The 21202-nt window shown below is 37.5% G+C and overlaps 1 protein-coding gene and 1 long non-coding RNA gene across 3 annotated transcripts in view; one reads left to right on the top strand and one right to left on the bottom strand.

The window, feature by feature from the left end:
* The first annotated feature begins 1393 nt into the window (after positions 1-1393).
* Positions 1394-8714, top strand: LOC107566275 (60S ribosomal protein L34). Of its 2 annotated transcripts, none has more exons than XM_016251665.1 (5): positions 1394-1476; positions 1946-2016; positions 2136-2235; positions 2754-2857; positions 8590-8714. In XM_016251665.1, exons 2-5 carry the CDS (start codon positions 1952-1954, stop codon positions 8672-8674), a joined length of 354 nt encoding a protein of 117 aa, XP_016107151.1. In that variant the 5' UTR covers positions 1394-1476; positions 1946-1951; the 3' UTR covers positions 8675-8714. The 2 variants fall into 2 exon arrangements, with proteins under 2 accessions (XP_016107151.1, XP_016107152.1); XM_016251666.1 differs by lacking the exon at positions 1394-1476 and adding an exon at positions 1481-1505.
* A 3012-nt stretch (positions 8715-11726) lies between these two features.
* The window catches only part of LOC107566276 (uncharacterized), a 16550-nt gene continuing 7074 nt past the window's right edge, over positions 11727-21202 (bottom strand). Inside the window, exon 3 of the long non-coding RNA XR_001606495.1 lies at positions 11727-11737. This is a non-coding gene — a long non-coding RNA (uncharacterized lncRNA). The remainder of the gene's footprint in view (positions 11738-21202) is intronic.

Below are 21202 nucleotides of genomic sequence, written 5' to 3'. Positions count from 1 at the left end.
ACGCATCTGCAGGCACATTTCAATAGATCGGTCCAACATGAAGGTAATATTTGCATTGTGTGAATGTTTTATTTTATTAATTGGTTTATTTGTACAGGCCATCATTCATGGCCTTTGCGAGCTGCAGGGCTTGTCTTGGCAGGAGGCTGAAGAGATGTTCCTCCAGGGCCCCACTTATCACTCAAGGTATGTTTTCAATTTTTGTTTGTACAAAAACTGTTGGATTTTTGTGCTACGCAACATTTCTGACAACAGCATTTATCTTTTCTTTTAGTGAAGTTGAGGAATTTGACAGAATTGCTCGAGAAATAAAAAATCTCCCCAACAAGAATGTAAAGCATTTATTTTATTTGATGTTATTTAATATGTAATATATATACATTATTAACCCAGTTATTTTTTTCACCATTTTTCTCTGCATTGTTTACAGCTCGATGACTTGTAGGACCTCGTGAAAAAGAATACAAAAATAAAGTTTGGTGTGAGAAAATGACTCCGAGCACTATCATTTATTGTGTGTAAATATAGAGTTAATGTTCATCCCCTAACTCAATATTAAAGAATGTGATAAATCCTTAATAATTAAGAAAACAATAAATGACTATGAAAATATTTAAGTAACTGTACAATTTCTATTTACAAATACAATTAATAAAAATAAACCACACTTAATGCATTAAATCATAACTTAGTATGTGTAATATTTTATATAATAATGCATATTATATATAATAAGACAGTCATAGCGTAATATTTTATAGTAGAAAAATAGTGTAAGTTGCAATCTATAAGCAATTGAATTCAGGTTCGGTAATCTTATCTAATCAGGTTAGATAATCTTCCAAACAGCAGGTGGCACTGTCTGAAAAAACGATAGTTCTGGGAGTGCTGGTCTGAGCATGCAGGTCTGAGTGTGCAGTTGGGTCTCCGGGCCTGCAGATAATCTTCCAAACAGCAGGTGGCACTGTCTGAAAAAAACGATAGGTCTGAGCGAGCAGGTCTGAGTGTGCAGTTGGGTCTCCGGGCCTAAAGCTTCACCCTACCCTACTCGCTGGCTGTGAAGCGGGAGTGACCAGCCGGCAGAGGATTCCGCTTGGTCTTAAAGCCTCCCTGGAACGGCTATGTTCACAAATCAAACACTTGTCAAAAAAGAATGATTAATTCTCAATTTAGAGTTTGTTATTCGTATGGTCTAGGTGTTCATACGGCAAATTCTTTGATGCCTTAAATACGGACGATTCCGTACGTTGGCAACCCTACCCCCTTAGTCAGTTGTGTTTTCTATTAGTAAATCGACATTGCAATGATTACAAAATATACTATTTTATAGAATATTTATTATAATATTTGGCAACAGCAAAGTACTCTATACCGTATTTTATTTTGCTCTATGTAAACGTATTATTTCCGTCGCGGGCAGATTTTGAACTTTCACCCGGTATCTAGTCCTTCCTCTTCCGTCTACAGTGATAGCAGGTATGGCGGATTGTCTTTGAGCTTAAAATGTGATTGAACTATCTATTGGCATCTGCCGTTTTTGAAGATCAAATATATGATATTAAGAATTTTACGTATAGTTCGCATTCTATCGGAGAATATACTTGCCATATTAAGTCGAACTAATCTAATAACGAATTTTTGTTACTGCTTGAGTTGACGATGGGAAGCTGTCGTTTATCCCTCACAAACGCGAACCGAGCGAGACTACGATTTTACAGTTACTATCTTACAACAGAGTGAAAGTGTACCGCTGTAATAATCGTTGATTTGGTTAAAACGCATATTTAACAGATGTTTGGACACTTGTATAAACGTATATTTAACAGATGTTTGGACATTTGTAGCTTATAAGCTAAATAGTGCTTATTCCGCTACTTAGCCTGAACTCCACACAGGCTTGGACATCTGTTGAACAGGCATAATTAAAGAAAGTGTCATTTTTCAGGTCAAGATGGTGCAGCGCCTGACTTATCGACGGAGGCTTTCCTACAACACTGCTTCAAACAAGACCAGACTGTAAGTGTATTTCCTGCATTAATGCAAACAGATCTTCACCAAGTACCAACGTTTTTTTGGCAATATAGTGTTCAGTGCAGACTTCAAAAGCTGTACTTAACGACTGCTTTGTCACTCAGGTCCCGTACGCCAGGTAACCGCATTGTGTACCTGTATACCAAGAAGACTGGCAAGGCACCCAAGTCAGCATGCGGAATCTGTCCCGGTAGACTGCGTGGTGTAAGTGGTGCATTACATACAGTTCTTTCCTGTGTGCTTAGACTATACCGTTATCTTAAGTAAGCTGATAGAAATGGTGTTTGAGGGTAGAAGCCAATAAATCTGGTGGAATCTAGAAAAGGAGCAGTGTTTGTTTCTTGGCTCTTGTTTATTGCATACAGCTTTGTTGTAGAGTAAATTGTATGTTTATCATGAGATTAAAAATATTTAGTTAAGTAATTCTTATAATTTCTCGAGTATTTTTTATAGTATTTCTAAGTTCTAATGCCACTTAGTTTGTAGCATAGTATGTCAGTGTTAAAGATAAGATCAGTAATGTGTCTTTTGGGGTAGTTTATATCTAATATTAGGGAGATCAAGTAAAATATGATCTACAATAGCGTAGCAGATGTTAACATCTATTGAAAGTCTTGGTAGCTACATCAGATTGGATTACAGAATAGTTTTAATTTACATCAAACTAGACATAAGTGAACACATGATTTAAACATGTTCAACATATGTTTGTTCCTCAATAGATCCGTGCTGTGAGACCCCAGGTTCTTATGAGACTCTCAAAAACCAAGAAGCATGTCAGCCGAGCTTATGGTGGTTCCATGTGTGCCAAGTGTGTACGAGACAGGTAACTGACTGAGACATTGCATAGCCTGTTTGTATATAATTAGATTAATAATGGGTTCATCCAAAAATTGTTCAATATGTAAAGTATATTTTATTTAGATTGAATCATTCAGGAATGAATCAAGTGACTGTCTTTATGAACTGAAGGAAATCCGTCGTAGCGACGGAACTTTAATCCCTGTCTAGTATATCGCAAAAACCAAACAAAAACACACCCAGAGAGTGCATGCATATGAGATGCAGCTTAGACTACGGCGTGTGCACATTTAGAGTTTACGCTTTCAGTATGTGATTTAGTCTATTAAAATACATTTAGAATTCCCCTAAAATTCAAGGTAAGGGGGCAAATATGAATGAATTTTGTCTTTTATATCTATATCATCTGATATAGTTAATATCACACAAAGAGTAGCCTACAGTTTTTTTCTTCAAATATCTGCATGATTGAAAATGTGATATTGATTTTAGAAAGCAGTAAGTTAATAATAATTGATTTACATCTTAACCGTTCCTGTTTTTGCTTTGTCAACAAAAATAGTTTAAAACAAATCCACAGCTGAACTGTTTTGCATCTCTGAGCAACACATGACTCACTCGTGCAGTGTTTTGCTGCTACCGCACCTACTTGCTTTTTTAGGTTTATATTTAGTAGAGATGCACCGATTGCAATTTTCTTGGCCGATTCCGATTTTTTTTGCAAGTGTGACCTGCAGATACTGATTTTTGCCAATTCCGATTTTCTTTCTAAGAACTATAATTGACAGCATATACAAACAAAAATCTATTCAAATTTAAATGCAAAAATTATTTAAATAATAAAATTAATTATTAAACATTACAATTCCCCCAATCTGGACTAAGTTACAGATTTTCTCTCACTTAAACAACTCTCAAAATAAAGTACTCGGCGACTGGAAAGAGGAAGAAATAGTTAACACAAAATGAGTTGCTGTATGTAACAAAACAGATGTCATTTCCCACTGTTTATAAATGGTAATTTCCCCCCCTAACCTTATTAAATGTGTCATCTTTCACATCAAATTCTTACTTTTTCAATTAATTCAGTTAGAATAATAAGAAACTTTAGAGTTGTTACCGTTCAAATTAAATTAGTATTAACAAACTCTATCTTTCCACTGCTGAGGAAACAGAAGCTGCACACAGACAGTTTGATGAAGCTGAGGTGCGATAAATGCATTTACACTTCAAAATTTCAAATGCATAAATAATTTTATAAGATGAATGTTTTACATATTTTTTTAAACATACAAATAAATGTTGAAAAAAATGCAAGAATACTTTTAAATATGACTAAACCACCAGTAGGTGGTGACAAATGTCTGTTTTAATGACATTCATTCATTAAATTTATTCATTCAGTCATTTATTCATTCATTCAACCGATTCATTCAAACGACTGATTCATTCGGAAACGAGGCAAGTGACTGTCCTTATGAACATGCCACTGAATCATTGACTCACTCGATTCGTTCAAAAACGTGGATTCATTCAGTAATGAAACACCGCTGTGTGTTGCTCGGGGAGACACAACAGTTCTGCTGTGGCTTTGATCGGAACTATTTTCATCAGCGAAATTGAGCAAAAACAGTCAATATTTTCAATAGTCACTTAATTTTAACTTCTTGTTTATTGAAATACTATTGTATAAAATCAGTGTCACATTGCAATCGTGTTGATATTGATATTCGGGGAAACATCATGGCCGTATACGTACCAAAATCATATTTTGTAAATATCTTTGTTTTTCTACCGCAGTATGCATCTATACATTTCTGTGAGTTACTTTGTGTGTGCTGTCTCTCTCACACAGTCATTCAGGCTGTACATCATCTGGCACGACATAAATACATTATCAGTCGCTGTTTACACTGAATGCAATTCAAATTAGAATCATTCTCACGTGAAACGACATGTTTACACGCGACTGTGAGTGTGTGCGTGGCTGTGACGTCAATGCCGGCGCCGCTGGCAATAAAAGAATCGGCCAGTGATCTAAATAAAAGATTCCGATCACTGGCCGGTCAATCTGTGCATCTCTAATATTTAGGGGTTCAAGCACATAGTGCTGAAACCTAATTGTTATTGTAAGGATTTTTTTTATTATATATTTTTTTTCTGGTAAAACTGATTGTGCAGCCCAAACCGTAAGGCCTAGAGAGCGGAAATTTGGTCAGATTGTTGTAGTATTGCTCGCTATTCAGATCCAAAGACTTGCCCCAATCGGCCAAAAAGTGGCACTACAGTGCAAAAAACTAACATTTCAGACATTTTTGGCCCTAGCTCGTACGCTCATACACCGTTTGTCATACAATTTTGTTATCCTTGGGTCAACATGAACAAAAGCGCACTGCATAAGATTTTCTCTACGAAGTCTGGATTTTCTGCAAAATTGAGTTATGTCCAAAACCTACTTTTGCGAACTAGTCCTAGGTTTTTTGCTCAATCTCAATCAAACCACTGCAGAACCATTCTCTGGACTCTCTAGATCAGTAATTTAAAAAAAAAAGAATTATGTCCTTTGGTTAGCTATAACAGGGTCATTTAGAAAAGGAGTGTAGCCAAATATACCCAAAAGCCTATAAAACCGAAACAAAAATTCAAAACTTTACGAAACTTGGTGAAACCATGTGACAGATGACTCTTAACAAGCATGCAAAGTTTCATGGAGATCAGACCATAGGTGGCACGGTAACAGTTAAGATGGTCTCAAAAACACAATATTTCTATAATAAATTACCTCAAAATTGCAAAAAAATATATAGTTCATATTCTCACATATACACTAGATCTTTATTTCATATATGATAGATTTCCTCATTCTGAACAACTTTGCCTCTAAGACCACTGGTGTCAATCAAATTGTTCTTTAAAGCTGCAGTCCGTAACTTTTAGCGCTCTAGCGTTAATAAAAATAACTGCGTGCGTCTTGCAGAAAAACATTGTAGCTACTTCTCTCTGTTTATGTCTATGGCGAATCACGCAGGTACTAGGCTACTCTGCAGCGGTACCTACCCGAACCAGTCTAACTAAGTCCGAATATAAACACTTATTATAGGTGTACCGTAGTGATTCAGGACAAGCCAAAAACACGCTTTGGGAAATGGATTCATGGTGTACTCGCTTGTTATATCAATTTTGTAAATTTTGAACACAAAAAAAGTTACAGACTGCAGCTTTAAATATTTGAGAATTTAAAAAAACTACTTTTTTAAACTAGTCCTAGTCCTAACTCAATCGATAAAATCAGTGCAGTACAATTCTCTTGACTCTAGGTCAATAATTAATGTTGAACATTTGCATCTGGACAGCTATAACAGGGTCATTTAAAAATGTGGTCCTTATATAGTGTACCCAAATGCCTTTAAACCCTAAAAGAAAGCACAAAACATCACAAATCTATGCAAACTCATGCATTATATGATTCTAAACAATCATGCAAAATTTAATGGAGATTGGACAGAAACTGACACTGTAATAGTTATGAAGGTTAAAAACACTAAAATCTGATTAAGTTAAAGTTTACCACTTCATTTATACAGACATATCAATTTTGACAATTATGCCACATTATGATTAAATTTAAACCTGAAAAATATTATAAGCAGGACACTTCCGGTAAGCATTTTATTATCTGTAAGTTATTTCAAATATCTATATCTACAATATAATGCGTGTGTCTAGTCCTAGTGTGTGTGTGTGTGTGTGTGTGTGTGTGTGTGTGTGAGCGTGCTTAGTCTGTATACATTTATAGAGTGTGACTTAAGTAATATAGTTCAACCTTTTCATTACTCTGTGCATGTCATCATATTCTCCATCATGGATGTGTTCTGGTGTCGGCCATACATTTCACGCTTGCTGACCCCTGACAGCATAGAAGCCATAAAGGCCTTAACGTGCTTGAACCCCGATAATCGCTGCTTGCAGCTATATTTAAAGTATATTTTGCCCATTTTTTCCTCAATCATTTCATCTTCATAGTGATTGAAATTTATATGGTGCAGTAGTCAACTTAAATGGTAGGGGTGTAAATTGGATGGTTCAGCACGATATGATATCGATTCTCATACCCAGCGAAGCAATATTTGCCAATTCCTCAAAAAATTCTAAGATAAGATAAAAATATGATTTTGATACAGGGGCATATTGATCGATTTATCGATATTATATTATATACCTATTTTAAACAACCATCTACATTTTTATTAATTCACAAATGCAACAAATATATACCATGAACATTTATCTGAAACTTTCACATCTTGTACCTCAAATGGGACATTCACAACAAAAAAAATAGGCCAACACTTTTTTCTTTTTTTTTCCCGTAAGTAATTTTATGACATGACAACATTCAAGAAATTATTTTGGGCTTCAGTGTGTAAAATAGTGTAAATCATCCTTAGGAAACAACTAAAATTAGGTACTCCAGTTGTAAGAAAAAAAATACATTAATGTAGAAAAATAAATATTAGGAAAAATTACAAAAAATAAATTTTATTTTTTTAAATAAAAAAACTGCTACTATGGGCTCAGTGCTAAAAATATTTTCTACAGATAACCAAATTACAAGCAATAGCAGAAAATTCAATAGAACAAAGACACAAATTCAATAAACAGTGCTTTTCACGCTTTTCAGCTCAGTCTAATAGAAATTTTCAGGTACAGAAATGTAATCAAATAAAATAACTGCATACTAGTCTTCACTGTATAAATTAAATATAGATTAATCATAATGTTACAAAGGATATTTAGTCAGGAGCAGTGAGCACTACTTGTATTTTTCTTTGACCGCATTAGGCTTATTATTAGTTTGCTTTCACTTTAAGAACGAAAGCGCAGATCCAATATACTGATACACATGCATTTTCTTTCTCAACTCTTTACGTTAAGACATACGCCTACCCAACTGTGTTTACTAGGATATTCACGAAAACGCTCATTTTGATGTAATTTTGTCTGTATTTGCTCATCTATGCACAAAAAAGTGGAAGAGAGCTCAATTTAGTATTCGCGCTCTGTCGACGCGTCTGTCTGCGTGCGCTTTAGATGTGTGTACAGAAAACATCTCCCAGCGCTCGACAGCTCCGTCAACAATGCCGAGCATCTTTTATGCTCGCCTTGTGCCTTCGGGCAGTCCTTATATCGAGTCCTGACACATGAGTTTGAAGGAGAATGCATGCGTTGGCAGTAATGCATAGATGGACAATATGTGAAAATGTGGATAGTGGTTCCAAAATAAAAGTGCCTATTTATACTACAGATATCCATATTTTACGCGTGGCATCGATAACAGTTTCTTGTAACATTGTATCGTCAAACATTTGATCGATGTATCAATCCATATATCAATGGATCGTTACACCCCTGTTAAATGGCATTTTTTCATGCTTTTGCATCCTTTTTGAACCTTCAAGGCAGGATGAAAGGATTAACTGTTTTTGTTTTGATAAATATATAAATAGCAGTTTATACTTCTGGTTTTGATGCTTTTGGATTTAATTTGCATTGTACTGTACTTTGGAAAAGTTTTGTGGAAAGGAACGCCCAGTACAGTTCTCCTTTGGGTTTCGCAGATTAAGTAATAATGAAACAAGTAAATAATGACATGTTTTTCATAAATTGGTGAACTATTGATTTAGGAATGCTGTGTAGTTAAACTCTTAAATGCTTTTTGTGAGCTAATGATCCATATCTGTCGGTGTCACTTTTCAGGATCAAACGAGCTTTCCTCATTGAGGAGCAGAAGATCGTGGTCAAAGTACTGAAGGCACAGGCACAAAGCCAGAAGTCCAAGTAGAAGTTGATTTGTACTGTTCAAATAAAATAATTGAAAAGCACTGTGTTGTGTACTTATTTGCCTATAAAGATGAATGATCATGACTGGATAGTGGCAGGAATTTAGTTATGTCTGAGAAATTAGTAAATACTTTGGTGATAGTAGTATGGCAAGCTAACTATGATTTGCCACCCTTTTTAAAAAAAAAATTTTTTTTTTTTTTACAAATGTTCCTGAGCTGAAGAAAACATAGTTGTGATTGATGTTCAGTAATGAGACAAACTCTATATAATCAAATGTATTGAAATGACACAAGGGCAGATTAAAACAATGACAAGTAGGCTAGAGTCTTCACACATACACAGCGTGCTCTACAGGCAGGGCTGCTTGTGCAAACTTAACATACTATATAAAAAAGAAACATTAAACATTGCTGAATAAATTTACAGAAGGGTCTCACATCTATCAATTCATATGTAACAAAGTCATGCTCGTGTTCTTGTTACAGCTGTGGTCAAAAGTTTACATCCCTGCAAATCTGAATGTTTATTTTTAACAAAATTAACTCGTACACAACTATTACAACTACATATGCACATATACCTTTTTTTTTTTTAAGACGGTACCGATATTTTCTCTCTGGTACTTGCCGGTACGAATACCTGTCCTTTTTGTAATGCATAATTTTAACAATGTTACAATGTAAACGCTCACTGATGCTTAAGAGCCAGGGGGTGAAAACATTTGAACAGAATGGAGATGTGTACATTTTTCTTATTTTGCCTAAATATATTTTTCATTTAGTACTGCCCTTCAGAGGCTACAGAAGATAGTTACATGTTTCCCAGAAGACAAAGTAAGTTAAATTTACCCTGATCTTCAAATTCTCTTAATGCATGGTTTTTCCTCCTGGAGCATCAGTGAGCATTTGAACCTTCTGTAATAGTTGCATATGAGTCCCTCTGTTGTCCTCAGTGTGAAAAGATGGATCTCAAAATCATACAGTCATTGTTGGAAAGGGTTCAAATGCACACAAATGCCAAAAATTAAAAAAAAGAATTTGTGGGACCTGAAGGATTTTTTCTGAAGAACAGCAGGCAGTTTAACTGTTCAGAACAAACAAGGGACTCGTGAGCAAACATGTCTCCAGAGCTAAACCCTATTGAGCATCTCAAGATCTCTAACATCCACCAGCTCCGTGATGTCTTCATGGAGGAGTGGAAGAGGACTCCAGTGGCAACCTGTGAAGCTCTGGTGAACTCCATGCCCAAGAGGGTTAAGGCAGTGCTGGAAAACAATGGTGGCCACACAAAATATTGAGTTTGGGCCCAATTTGGACATTTTCACTTAGGGGTGTACTCACTTTTGTGGTCAGCGGTTTAGACATTAATGGCTGTGTGTTGAGTTATTTTGAGGGGACAGCAAATTTACACTGTTATACAAGCTGTACACTCACTACATTACATTGTAGCAAAGTGTCATTTCTTCAGTGTTGTCACATGAAAAGATATAATAAAATATTTACAAAAATGTGAGGGGTGTACTCACTTCTGTGAGATACTGTAAGTAAAAGCAATTAATCTGAGCTCAGTTAAAAAAAGATTAAAACTACAGTGAAATGATTACAACTTTAACAACGAACAACAATTTTTAATCCATAGTGTCTATTGCAAACAAGAACAAGCAAGAACAGGAAACAAGAAAAGTCTGTCTAGTCCAGATGTGTGTTTCATTGGTTTTTGAGGCATGTCTCATTGGTGTCTGTATAATCCATATGTGTGTCTGTGATGTATTGTGGCTCTGTGGTTTCTATAACAGTGCTTTTCAACTCATTTGCATTTCCAACTGATTTTATTTAATCTTATTCTTTTTGTTTCTTCTTCTCATTCACTAAGTAATCCTTAACTGATTTTATAGTCAATCTTTTGTTTTCTTTTGTCTGCTTTCAGTCATTTATTTATTTCAGTTGTGTTTTCTTTCATGTGTTGATTTCAGTCAGTTCACAAGTCTGAGATCTTAGACCATATGTCTCTGTCAATTTCCATATTAAGTGAGGTCACAGAAGTAGGAGGAGGAATCATTCTCATAACATCTTCATGCAAATACCATAGGACATCATCTTGACATGGCCAGAAAAAGCGGTTGACTCCAATCCGGTGCATGCATTTCACATTGACGAGTTTCATTCAAATCTTGAATCACTCCAGGATACATTTCCTCATCATACTTAACACAGCACCACTGGCCGATGATGTCAGAGTTTTACCAAGGAATTTCAGATGGATTCTGACTCTTGCCCTCCTCTGTGGATGCTGTTACCTGAACCTCGAAGGTAAAGGTTTTGGAGTTGTAACACTGACACTCCATGGTCTGTCTTGTTGAGCAAAGATTTGTTCTGGGGTAAGTGTTACAACTTGGTGAATGCTCATGGTTGATGGCACTACTGGGAGATTATTGGGCATGCTCTTTATGGCCTCATCTATGTTCTCTTCACTGATGTAGAACAACTTTACTGACATCTGAGCTGATACTGATACTGAATAAGAGCTCAGCATTAGGGATGTCTTTACCATGGCTCACCAGCCTGTCTGCTGTATTTTTTAAAAAGCCTCCAATGCCATCTGGAGCACCCTTGCTGTGGCTTGCCTCCGCAGTAACATTTGGAACATTAGACTTAACCAGGTCAAGTACTGGGGATAGATGGGTCCATATGGCAGCAGGGCCTTTCTCTTTTGACGGGCTGATTGTGCCAAAGCACACATGTTCATCCACTCCACCAACATGTAGAACTTCAGTGTGGAGTGTTGCCTGCTGCTGGTTGGATGCAAAATGTACAGCTAGGATTTCAGAGGAGTACTTGCATGTGTAATTTTCTGAAAGATCTACATGAATTAAGGATTCACGATCTGTCATGTTCTTTTTATTTCCCAGAAGTAGGTGAATTGCTGTTTCATGTTAAAGAGATTTATTTTGACGTTTGTAAGCTGGTGTTGGAAGAGCTTGAGTAGGCTCTGCAAAGTCGTCTCTGTCCTTTTTTCACTGTGATCTTAGGCAATTTCTCATTTTTACCTTCCTTGTTCTTCTCTCTGACAACAGTCTCAGTTGTCCACTGTGTGAAGAAAATGCTTGCTTGCATGCCTCCCTCACTTGCAACTGGGAAGTCTTTATTTTTGCAGGCAGGGCATTCATTGTACATACAATCCTTTGAGTTTGAGTCACAGCATACTGACTCTGCCATTTCCTCCAAGTCAGTACCCCCAATGAATCAATGAATGGAGAGAATGCAGCTTCTCTACAAGAAAACCAAGATTCTCGTGTACCTTGCAAAGGCATGATTCCCTGTTTGCAATGGATGGCTGGACTACCCAGAATGGGCGCATACAAAGAATAAAAGAATATGAGATTTTGCAGTCAGGACTCTCAAGGAGGAATCTCCTATGCAGGTTTTTCATGGTGTCATTTAAGAACCTTTTCTGCTTCTTTATCTTCCCTATTGTTATTGTTTGTGATTTTAGCCGACTATTTTCATCCCTTGTCATGAAAGATAACACTTTATTGTGTAGTCTGTGACACAAGGATCTATACTTTAACTTGTTGGAGAGGATGATTTGCTCACTGTTGGTCAGCTGTTTCCTCGAAATAGCTAGGGCCTCCTGAAGTTTGTATTTTAACTTGTATTTTTTCAAGTTCTATCCTGTCACCACAGCTGCAATGATCTTCCTAGTATTTTTGTGTTTGGTAGAGACATACGTTTTTCTGATGTTGTGTATTAAGGCGTGATGGAAAACTAAAGTTTTGCAGACTTCTCTAGACACGGGAGTAGTCCCTACCCGATACGAAACTGTTTCCCAAATGGGGAACGATGTTTCCCAAAATTGTGCTTGGTAAAGAAGAAATCTTTCTTTGAGATCATCTGTATTTCTTTCTCTCACCCCCCACCCTCTCTCTATCCCTCCACCTGCGTGAGTGTGCTCATGGCTGTGTGTCACGCTCTCACCGCTCCTGTCATTTCGGTCCGCTGCGAGAGAGAAACCAGATAAGTTTGGCAAAAGTTTTAAATGCACTACATCTATCTCAAAGCGCGATAATACTTTAATGTTTAAATAAACAGATTCCCTATTCATCTGATGTCCGGCGGTTCTTGTTTATATTTTAACTAAGTTTCTTATTTTAATCATGGTATGGTTACATGGTCTACAATGGCTTAGTGGTCTACACAGTCATGATGTGGAGCAATAGTTCGTTTTGAGCATCGTATCTAATTTCCGTCTCAAACTGGGTTTAAAATTTGTTTAGCTAATATCACATCTATTTTAAATACAAACCCAATTCCAAAAAAGTTGGGACACTGTACAAATTGTGAGTAAAAAAGGAATGGAATAATTTACAAATCTCATAAACTTATATTTTATTCACAATAGAATATAGATAACTGTTTTTATTCACAATTTGTACAGTGTCCCAACTTTTTTGGAATCGGGATTGTATTAATTAAACTTTATTCATCAAATTTTGGTTGTTTTATTTCACAATGTTGATCTGTTTAAACAGATGTTCTCACGGAGTTCGAGCAAACCATTATGTTTTGTTTAAATAACAGTAGTACTAGGTGGTGAGGTAGGGTGCTATGTTTTTGTGTTCGTGAACACAAAGAGAGAGTTCACATAACTTTGTTGAGGGGGCCGTAAGCAGGGGTCAGCTGATGGGCTATACATGTAGTCAAACTATTACTTAAAACACTGATGGTTCACGGGTTTGGTCAGTATGACGAAACTGAAATTAAATAAGATGAACTCAAAAAAAAAAAAGAAGATTTTACCTATTTTAGTTTTTTTTTTCACCATTTATATGGGTTGCTAATCTGAGGTTTACCCATCAGAAAAGCCGTACCCTCTACTAACAACAGAGATTAGCATTTCTTCACTAAAATCAGGTTAGTTTTTTTTATCGTACGATTTAAACACATTATAGCACTGAAACTTTCTACTACCTGTAGGAAGGCACATTCAAGCTATAGTTTTATCTGATTTTGATCAGAACCTGGTGCGCGCATGTATAAGAGTTACGTAAATGTTTCACATGAGAGGGTCGATATGAATACAATGATACATAACACATACTAAGGCCTTAAATCAGTGAAATGAGGAGCATCGCTCAGATTCACCTACACAGTACTGAAGAAGGGAATTTCTTCGGCCCAAAATCAGACCGATTTATTCTGGTACCATTTATATGAGCTGCTAATCTGAGATTGCGTCGTCAGAAAATAGACTTATGCTCCACTAACAACAGAGATTAGGATTTCTTCGCTAAAATCAGGTTAGTTTCTTATCGTACGATTTAAACACATTATAGCACTGAAAAACTTCTTACTGCTTGTAGGAAGGCACATTCAAACTATAATTTTATCTGGTTTTGATCAGGAACTGGTATGCGCATGGACAAGAAGTTACTAACTTACGAAACAGACACATAAGATTGATTATTGGGTCTGCTTGCAAGCAATGTTTAAAACGACACCACCGTTCTAAATTACTGCTCGTACTGCCTAAAGTAGTCACGGTAACCAATGCATGCCAGTGTAATTCAACTGTTTATTGTCTGCCTATTCCAAAGAAGTTGCCCACAGTTTTAAAATGTGGTGCTTTCAGACCTTCAAGACAGCAAGTCTCAACACAAACACAAGCATACACACAAACATGTATTTGCAATGCAGAAAGACAGATTTGAATGTGTTAGGAGTTTTAGGCTCTTGAAGTTATGTTAAAGATTCTAAGCACAAGACGCTTAGTTTAGTGCTTCTGTGAACAGTAAACCTATGTTAGTGCAACTAAGCAAATGAAGAGAATGCAAGCCCACAGATGCGGAAAACCTTCTTTCTCTGTTACAGAAAGTTGGTTAATGCAATGTTAAGACTAAAGCTTGCCCACATGAAAGATATCTCTAACAAGTGAGATGAAATGTTTTTTGCAATGCAGAAAGTCAGATTTTAGTGTGTTAGGAGTTTTAGCCTCTTGAGGTTATGTTAGAGCTTCTAAGCACAAGAAGGTTAGTTTAGTGCTTCTGTGAACAGTAACACAATGTTAGTGCAACGAAGCAAATGAAGAGAATGCAAGGCCACAGATGCTGAAAACCATCTTTCTCTGCTAGGGAAAGTTGGTTTATGCAATGTTAAGATTAAAGCTTGCCCACATGAAAGATATTTCTAACAAGTGAGATGAAATGTATTTGCAATGCAGAAAGACAGAATGTGTTTGGAGTTGTATGCTCATGATGTTAGAGCTGTAACATCCTGATGTTAGCAGTGCCTTGGCTACACTGTGTACAGCACACTGTGTGACGTCATCAGCATCGTGAGACTAATGTGTAGTACGTGATTCTCGTGTGATTCATGATGCCTGATTAAACAGTGGTTGAAGTTACGTCGTCCTCTTTCCTTCATTATACTAAAGTGAATAGCTTGCCAAAGGGTAAACATAACATGGTGTCAGAGTAATGGTCCGAAGACCCACCAACAGCGAAGATGATGGAGACGTATGGCATTCCGGCACCGCAGATGGATTGGGGCTCAGCCAACCTGCCCGAAGCATGGCGGCAGTTCAAGCAACAAGCTGAGCTGATGTTCTCTGTCCCATTGCAGGAGAAACGCGAACCGGAGAAGTGCAGTTACCTCCTTTTGTGGATCGGGGAGAAGGTACAGGACATATATAATACATGGTCACTTTCCGAAGACAAAGATAAGAAGCTACAGACATACTACGATAAGTATGCAGCTTATATTACCCCCAAGTCCAACCCGATATACGCCAGATAGCGCTTCCATGAGAAAATGCAGGCCGACGGCGAAACATTTGAACATTTTATAACTGAGCTGAAGCTACTTGTAAAAGACTGCGGTTACCCCAACGAAATGGTCAGGGACCACATTGTGTTCGCCACTAACTCCCCACGAGTCCGCAAGAAGCTGTTAAGTCAGGGAGCCGAGCTAACATTAGATAAGGTCATAGATATCGCCCGTTCCCACGAGCTAGCACAGATACAATTAAAGGAGATGACTGGATCAAAAGATGCCACCAAAACTGATGCCGTGAACGCAACAAAACAACGACAAAATACTCACAGATACATAAAAACGAAAGACCAGAAATCAGTACACAGAGAATGTGATAGGTGCGCAGGCTCACACAGTTCAATAGAAACATGCCCAGCAAGAGGCAAACTGTGTATGAAATGTAAAAAGTACAACCATTTCGCAAAAGCCTGCAAACCCAAGAATACTGCTCCATCAAAGCCTCAAAGGAGACCTGTGCATGCCATAGAGCAAAATAATGAAGAGGAACAGTGTGAATTGTACATTGACAGCATCACAACCGTGAATACAAACAAAAACAATGTACAGGCTTATGCGGACATTAAAGTTGGACCTAGCCAGCAAATAATCAGGTTCAAAATAGATTCGGGTGTGGAAATCAACGCTATACCAAATAACACCTTTCATTATTTAAAAGAGTGCCCATAGCGCCACCTGCACAATCTATCACAGCCTATGGAGGCAACGCATTGGAAGTCCGAGGCGCCTGCATGCTAGAATGTGAGCATAACAATCACTTAGCACTGCTAGAGTTCCACATTGTCAAGGCCAAAGCACCACCCATGTAAGGCTTAGGTGCCAGCTTAGACTTAAACCTCATTAAACTAGTAATGGGAGTAAGCAAAGAGGAAACAAAAATAGACAACGACCCCAAGACCATACTAAAGGAATATGCAGATGTTTTCCAGGGCATTGGAGAATTCGCCGGAGAATGCACACTCCGGGTTAACATGCCAGTGGTCTACCCTCCACGCAGAGTCCCCATCGCACTACGAGCCCGGCTAAAAGAGGAGCTTGACAGAAAGGAGGACAACAACATCATTGTCAAGGTAACCGAACCTAATGAATGGGTTAATGCACTAGTGGTAGTCGAGAAACCCAAAAGCCAAAAACTACGAGTGTATCTAGACCCCAGAGACCTCAACAAGGCTATCCAGCGGCCCCACTATCCGCTTCCCACAATTGAAGAGGTCACCACAAAGCTCACGGGAGCCCAATACTTCAGTGTCCTAGACGCCAGGTCAGGTTACTGGGTCATTAAGCCAAAATGCCGTATTGGCATCCAAGAGGTCAGCTATTTTGGCCAAAGGCTCTCAAGCGAAGGCATTAGTCCAGACCCAAAAAAGGTAAAAGCCTTACAAGAGATGCAGCCACCACAGTCCAAGTCTGAGTTAGAGACCATACTTGGCATGATCAATTACCTGGCCAGATTCACACCGCATCTGTCAGAGGTAAACGCACCACTCAGACAGCTGCTAAAACAAGATTGCGAGTTCACATTGGGATGCAGCCCATGACAGAGCATTCAAGCAGATCAAAGAACTGATTACAAATCATCCAGCATGGATGACCATGGCATACCTGAGCGTGTCATCAGCGACAACGGCCCTTATTACAGCGCAGAGGAGTTTCACAGATTTGCAGTGGTATGGGATTTCAACAGTGGTGGAAAGAGTACTGAAAAAATATACTCAAGTAAAAGTACCATTACCTTCCAAAAAACGTAATGTGAGTACATGTCCAAAAAACTACTTGAGTAAAAGAGTAGCCTATTTAAAAGTACTCATGAGTATTGAGTAGTATTGAGTATTGAGTAGTGAGCACTGAGCTGTGGATTCTACCCCCTCATAATAAACGCTGTACACCGCAATTGATACATTTTAAAAACGTTGTACATTCTGTAATTCACATTATCTTATTTGTCATAAAGAATGAAGAATATCTTTCATCCAGCAGTTTTCATTTTGACTGCCAACTCTTTAAAATACATTAAAACAGCACGGAAACAGTATTCAGTTGCAGAAAAGATTAAAGTTATTCTCAGTACAATCATCCCCATTTAAATCATAAAGTTTGAAAAAATTGATTTTAAATCATTGAGACAGCATGCTGTTGTTGCACATAAAATATTAATGTTTAGAACAGTGCAAATACAAACACCATTAGAAACTCATAGTTCAGCATCACACACCATGGTATGGGCCTATTTCTCTCCAAAACGGTGCCAGTATTAGCGTTTTGCAATAAAGAAATAAGAATAACTAAACTTGATCATTTATGTTACATTTTTAACCAGCTGCAGTTTTATTACATCACGTGCTGGCACATATGCAGTATATTAATGCCATCAATAAGGTGCAGATTGGCCCTCAATTTGTGTTTCCACCAGTGTTTCCAACACACTTTTTCACAGTGCGCATCACGCGCTCAAACTCATCAAAAGTCAACAAGTTCAACAACAACTTATCCAAGTGACTGCTGCAGAACGCACGCGAGAGAGAGAGAGAGAGACGAGGCAGCGCAGATCGCGCGTCTTATAAGTGAGTGGGAATTTACCGAACGTGGCACTTGCGGGAGTTATCACTGTATGCAATACCCTGCAACCTCACACCAAATTTCAGGCCGTGTAGATAGGCAAGCATATATACAAATCGTTTAGTAAGCAGAAATCCTAAATTTACCTTAACATAGAGGAAGATGCGATTGAATTGATGCTTGAAGAATGCACTTCCAGCAGCCATGATAAACAGTTGGCGGTTAAAGTTTTCTATGCACAATTTGACTTGACGAAAGTTACTATTACTATCTCTCTATCCAATCATGATGATGGATAAAAAATAAAATGAAAATAAGCATGTAACCACCACAAACAGAGGAAAATAGTGGAGTAAAAGTACTGATACATCACTTAAAATGTACTCAAGTAAAAGTAAAAGTACACCATTTTTAAACTACTCAAAAAAGTACAATTACTGATAAAAACAACTTAATTACTGTAACGTGAGTATTTGTAATTCGTTACTTCACACCCCTGGATTTCAAGCATATTACCACAAGCCCAAGATGCCCTCAAAGCAACGGCCTAGCAGAGAAAACTGTTCAAACTGCAAAGCGCATCCTAGGAAAAGCGAAAGCCGATGACAAAGACTACTATCTCGGACTATTAGAATACCGGAACACACCTGTGGATAACCTAAAGTCCCCAAGCCCAACTCTTGATGAGCCGAAAGCTACGATCAATTCTTCCCATAACTGCTGCACAACTCCAACCTCAAGTCACACCCCAGCATGTACACCGGAACCGGAGAGGAGCATGTCAACATCGACAGAAATTATACTACAACAGGTCTGCTAAAGTTCTACCCCCCTTAGCTGCAGGGACACATATCCGTTTCCACCAAGAGGATGGCTCGTGGCAGCCAGCAAAGGTAACACACACAGGAGTTACCATATCCAAACAGAGGAAGGACAAATGCTCCGACGCAACAGGCGACACCTCCGCGAAACCAGCGAATGCCCAAATACACCAGAGAACCACCAGCCTATAGCACCTCACAGTGCTACCCCAAACCTGAACTTGCTCAACAGCCAATTAGCCAGTCACAACAGGAACAATCTGGTTATACCACAAGATCTGGCTGTGCAATTAAGCCTAGACAAATTCTTGACCTATAATCACAAGACTCCTTAGTCATGCAGAACAAAACCACATCTGCATGTTCATGTCATGTTTATATGAAGTGTTCATATTATACTGTTCTTAAATACACAAGCTGGAAAGTTGTAAGTTAATCTACCACGTTCAGTGGTGAACACCTGCAGTTGTCACAAACATCAGTGAACAACAGTGGATTTCTTGCAATATTTACATTTAACCTAACTCATCCAACACACAATGATGCATTCATAATTAAAAACAATTTCATCTCATTCTGTTTTGAGTGATTCCACTGCTGCCGTCCGACAATAACGTATGCATTAAGCAAGTGCAATTTTCCTAATTAAAATCAGTGTTAGCATAGAGATGATGGTTATTGCTTTGGTTATGTTATGGATTGGTTTACTATATTTATATCATAATAATGCACTGCAGTCAGACGTTTGTCTTGTGTTCTTGCTCTTCTTTTGGGTCACTATTGCCCCTTCAAAATGTCAACTTTCCTCCTACTGTTAAATTCCTTCTCCATCCAAGTGCAGCCACAGGACCTCTGCTCTTCCACTTCTTTACAAACCACCCGAAAAGCACCAAATATCTGATTTAGATGAGCTGAATATGTATAGAACATGTGTAATTGATAACCTTTTAAAGATGTGCCCCTCCAAGACAAGTCATGACATAATGATACATTAACAAGTCATGAATTCATGTTACTTAATAAGTAATTAATGATGAGTTAGTAATAATGTGCCCCCCCCCCCAAGTAAAGTCATGACATAATGATACATTAACAAGTCATGAATTCATGTTACTTAATAAGTAATTAATGATGAGTTAGTAATAATGTGCCCCCCCCCCCAAGTAAAGTCATGACATAATGATACATTAACAAGTCATGAATTCATGTTACTTAATAAGTAATTAATGATGAGTTAGTAATAATGTGCCCCCCCCCCCAAGTAAAGTCATGACATAATGATACATTAACAAGTCATGAATTCATGTTACTTAATAAGTAATTAATGATGAGTTAGTAATAATGTGCCCCCCCCCCCAAGTAAAGTCATGACATAATGATACATTAACAAGTCATGAATTAATTAGGGCTGTGTATTGGCAAGAATCTGACGATACGATACATATCACGATAAAGGGGTTGTGATACATTGCGATACTGTAAGCAAGGCGATATATTGGGATACTTCTTATTTTAGGAAAGTTGTCATAAAGAACACACCACCATATGAAAACCTTAGCAATAAATACATCAAATAAATAAAAATTATTTAACCAGAACAGTGGGATCTGCATTTGCAATAATCAGTCCCTGTAACATTCAACATTATTAAACCACTTTTTGTGCAGTACGAGTCAAGGGGGAAAATCAAAGTGCTAGCAGGATCCTTTAGTTAAATGTATATGTATTTTGTAAAAAGACCATATATATATTTTAGACCCTGCTTTAAAACCCTTGTGTTGTGTTCAGAACCCTATCACACTAACGAGTTTACAGAGCAAAAAGGACCCGGCTTCAAAAAATGCTTATAAATCCCTCATTATGCTATATTATCACCAAAGATTGGATTCAATCTTTTTGTCAACTTCTTTTCTTTAATTTAGGACTGGTTTTGTATTTATATTTGCTTCTGATTAATCGTAGGCCTCATTTATCTGAAAGTAGGCACCTTATTTTTTGAGTGAAAAAAGCATTATTTATGAATAATTTTCACAATATTAAATAAAAACTGATGAAAATTTGCACTGTTTATCACAATAGTGTGCTTTAATGTTTAATCAGGGAGTTTGTTTTGAAAGGCTTTTATTTTGTACAAAATGGCACAAAGTCACACTTGTGGTGTTCCCGGTCAAAAATGTCCAGCCATTCAAAGTGAATGGGAAAGAGTTAAACTAATAGAAACTATTAGTGTTCAGGAGCATGTTGATCATGTTCACGTTCACATATGTACGTGTGCTTGCAAACAAAGGCCTTGGACCTGTTCATGTTTGGATGCATGCATAC

This window comes from Sinocyclocheilus grahami, unplaced genomic scaffold (genome assembly GCF_001515645.1).
Source record: "Sinocyclocheilus grahami isolate Dianchi unplaced genomic scaffold, SAMN03320097.WGS_v1.1 scaffold1066.1, whole genome shotgun sequence".
NCBI classification, from domain to species: domain Eukaryota; kingdom Metazoa; phylum Chordata; class Actinopteri; order Cypriniformes; family Cyprinidae; genus Sinocyclocheilus; species Sinocyclocheilus grahami.
The sequence above is the reverse complement of the archived record's forward strand: the minus strand, read 5'-3'. Positions and strand labels throughout refer to the sequence as shown.

What these genes read in the sequence shown, in the direction of transcription:
- LOC107566275 (XM_016251665.1), top strand. Translation starts at nt 1,952, where the DNA reads ATGGTGCAGCGCCTGACTTATCGACGGAGGCTTTCCTACAACACTGCT. An exon ending in GTCCCGGTAGACTGCGTGGT is followed by an intron (nt 2,236 to 2,753) that starts GTAAGTGGTGCA and finishes GTTCCTCAATAG; the next exon opens with ATCCGTGCTGTGAGACCCCA. An exon ending in GCCAAGTGTGTACGAGACAG is followed by an intron (nt 2,858 to 8,589) that starts GTAACTGACTGA and finishes GTCACTTTTCAG; the next exon opens with GATCAAACGAGCTTTCCTCA.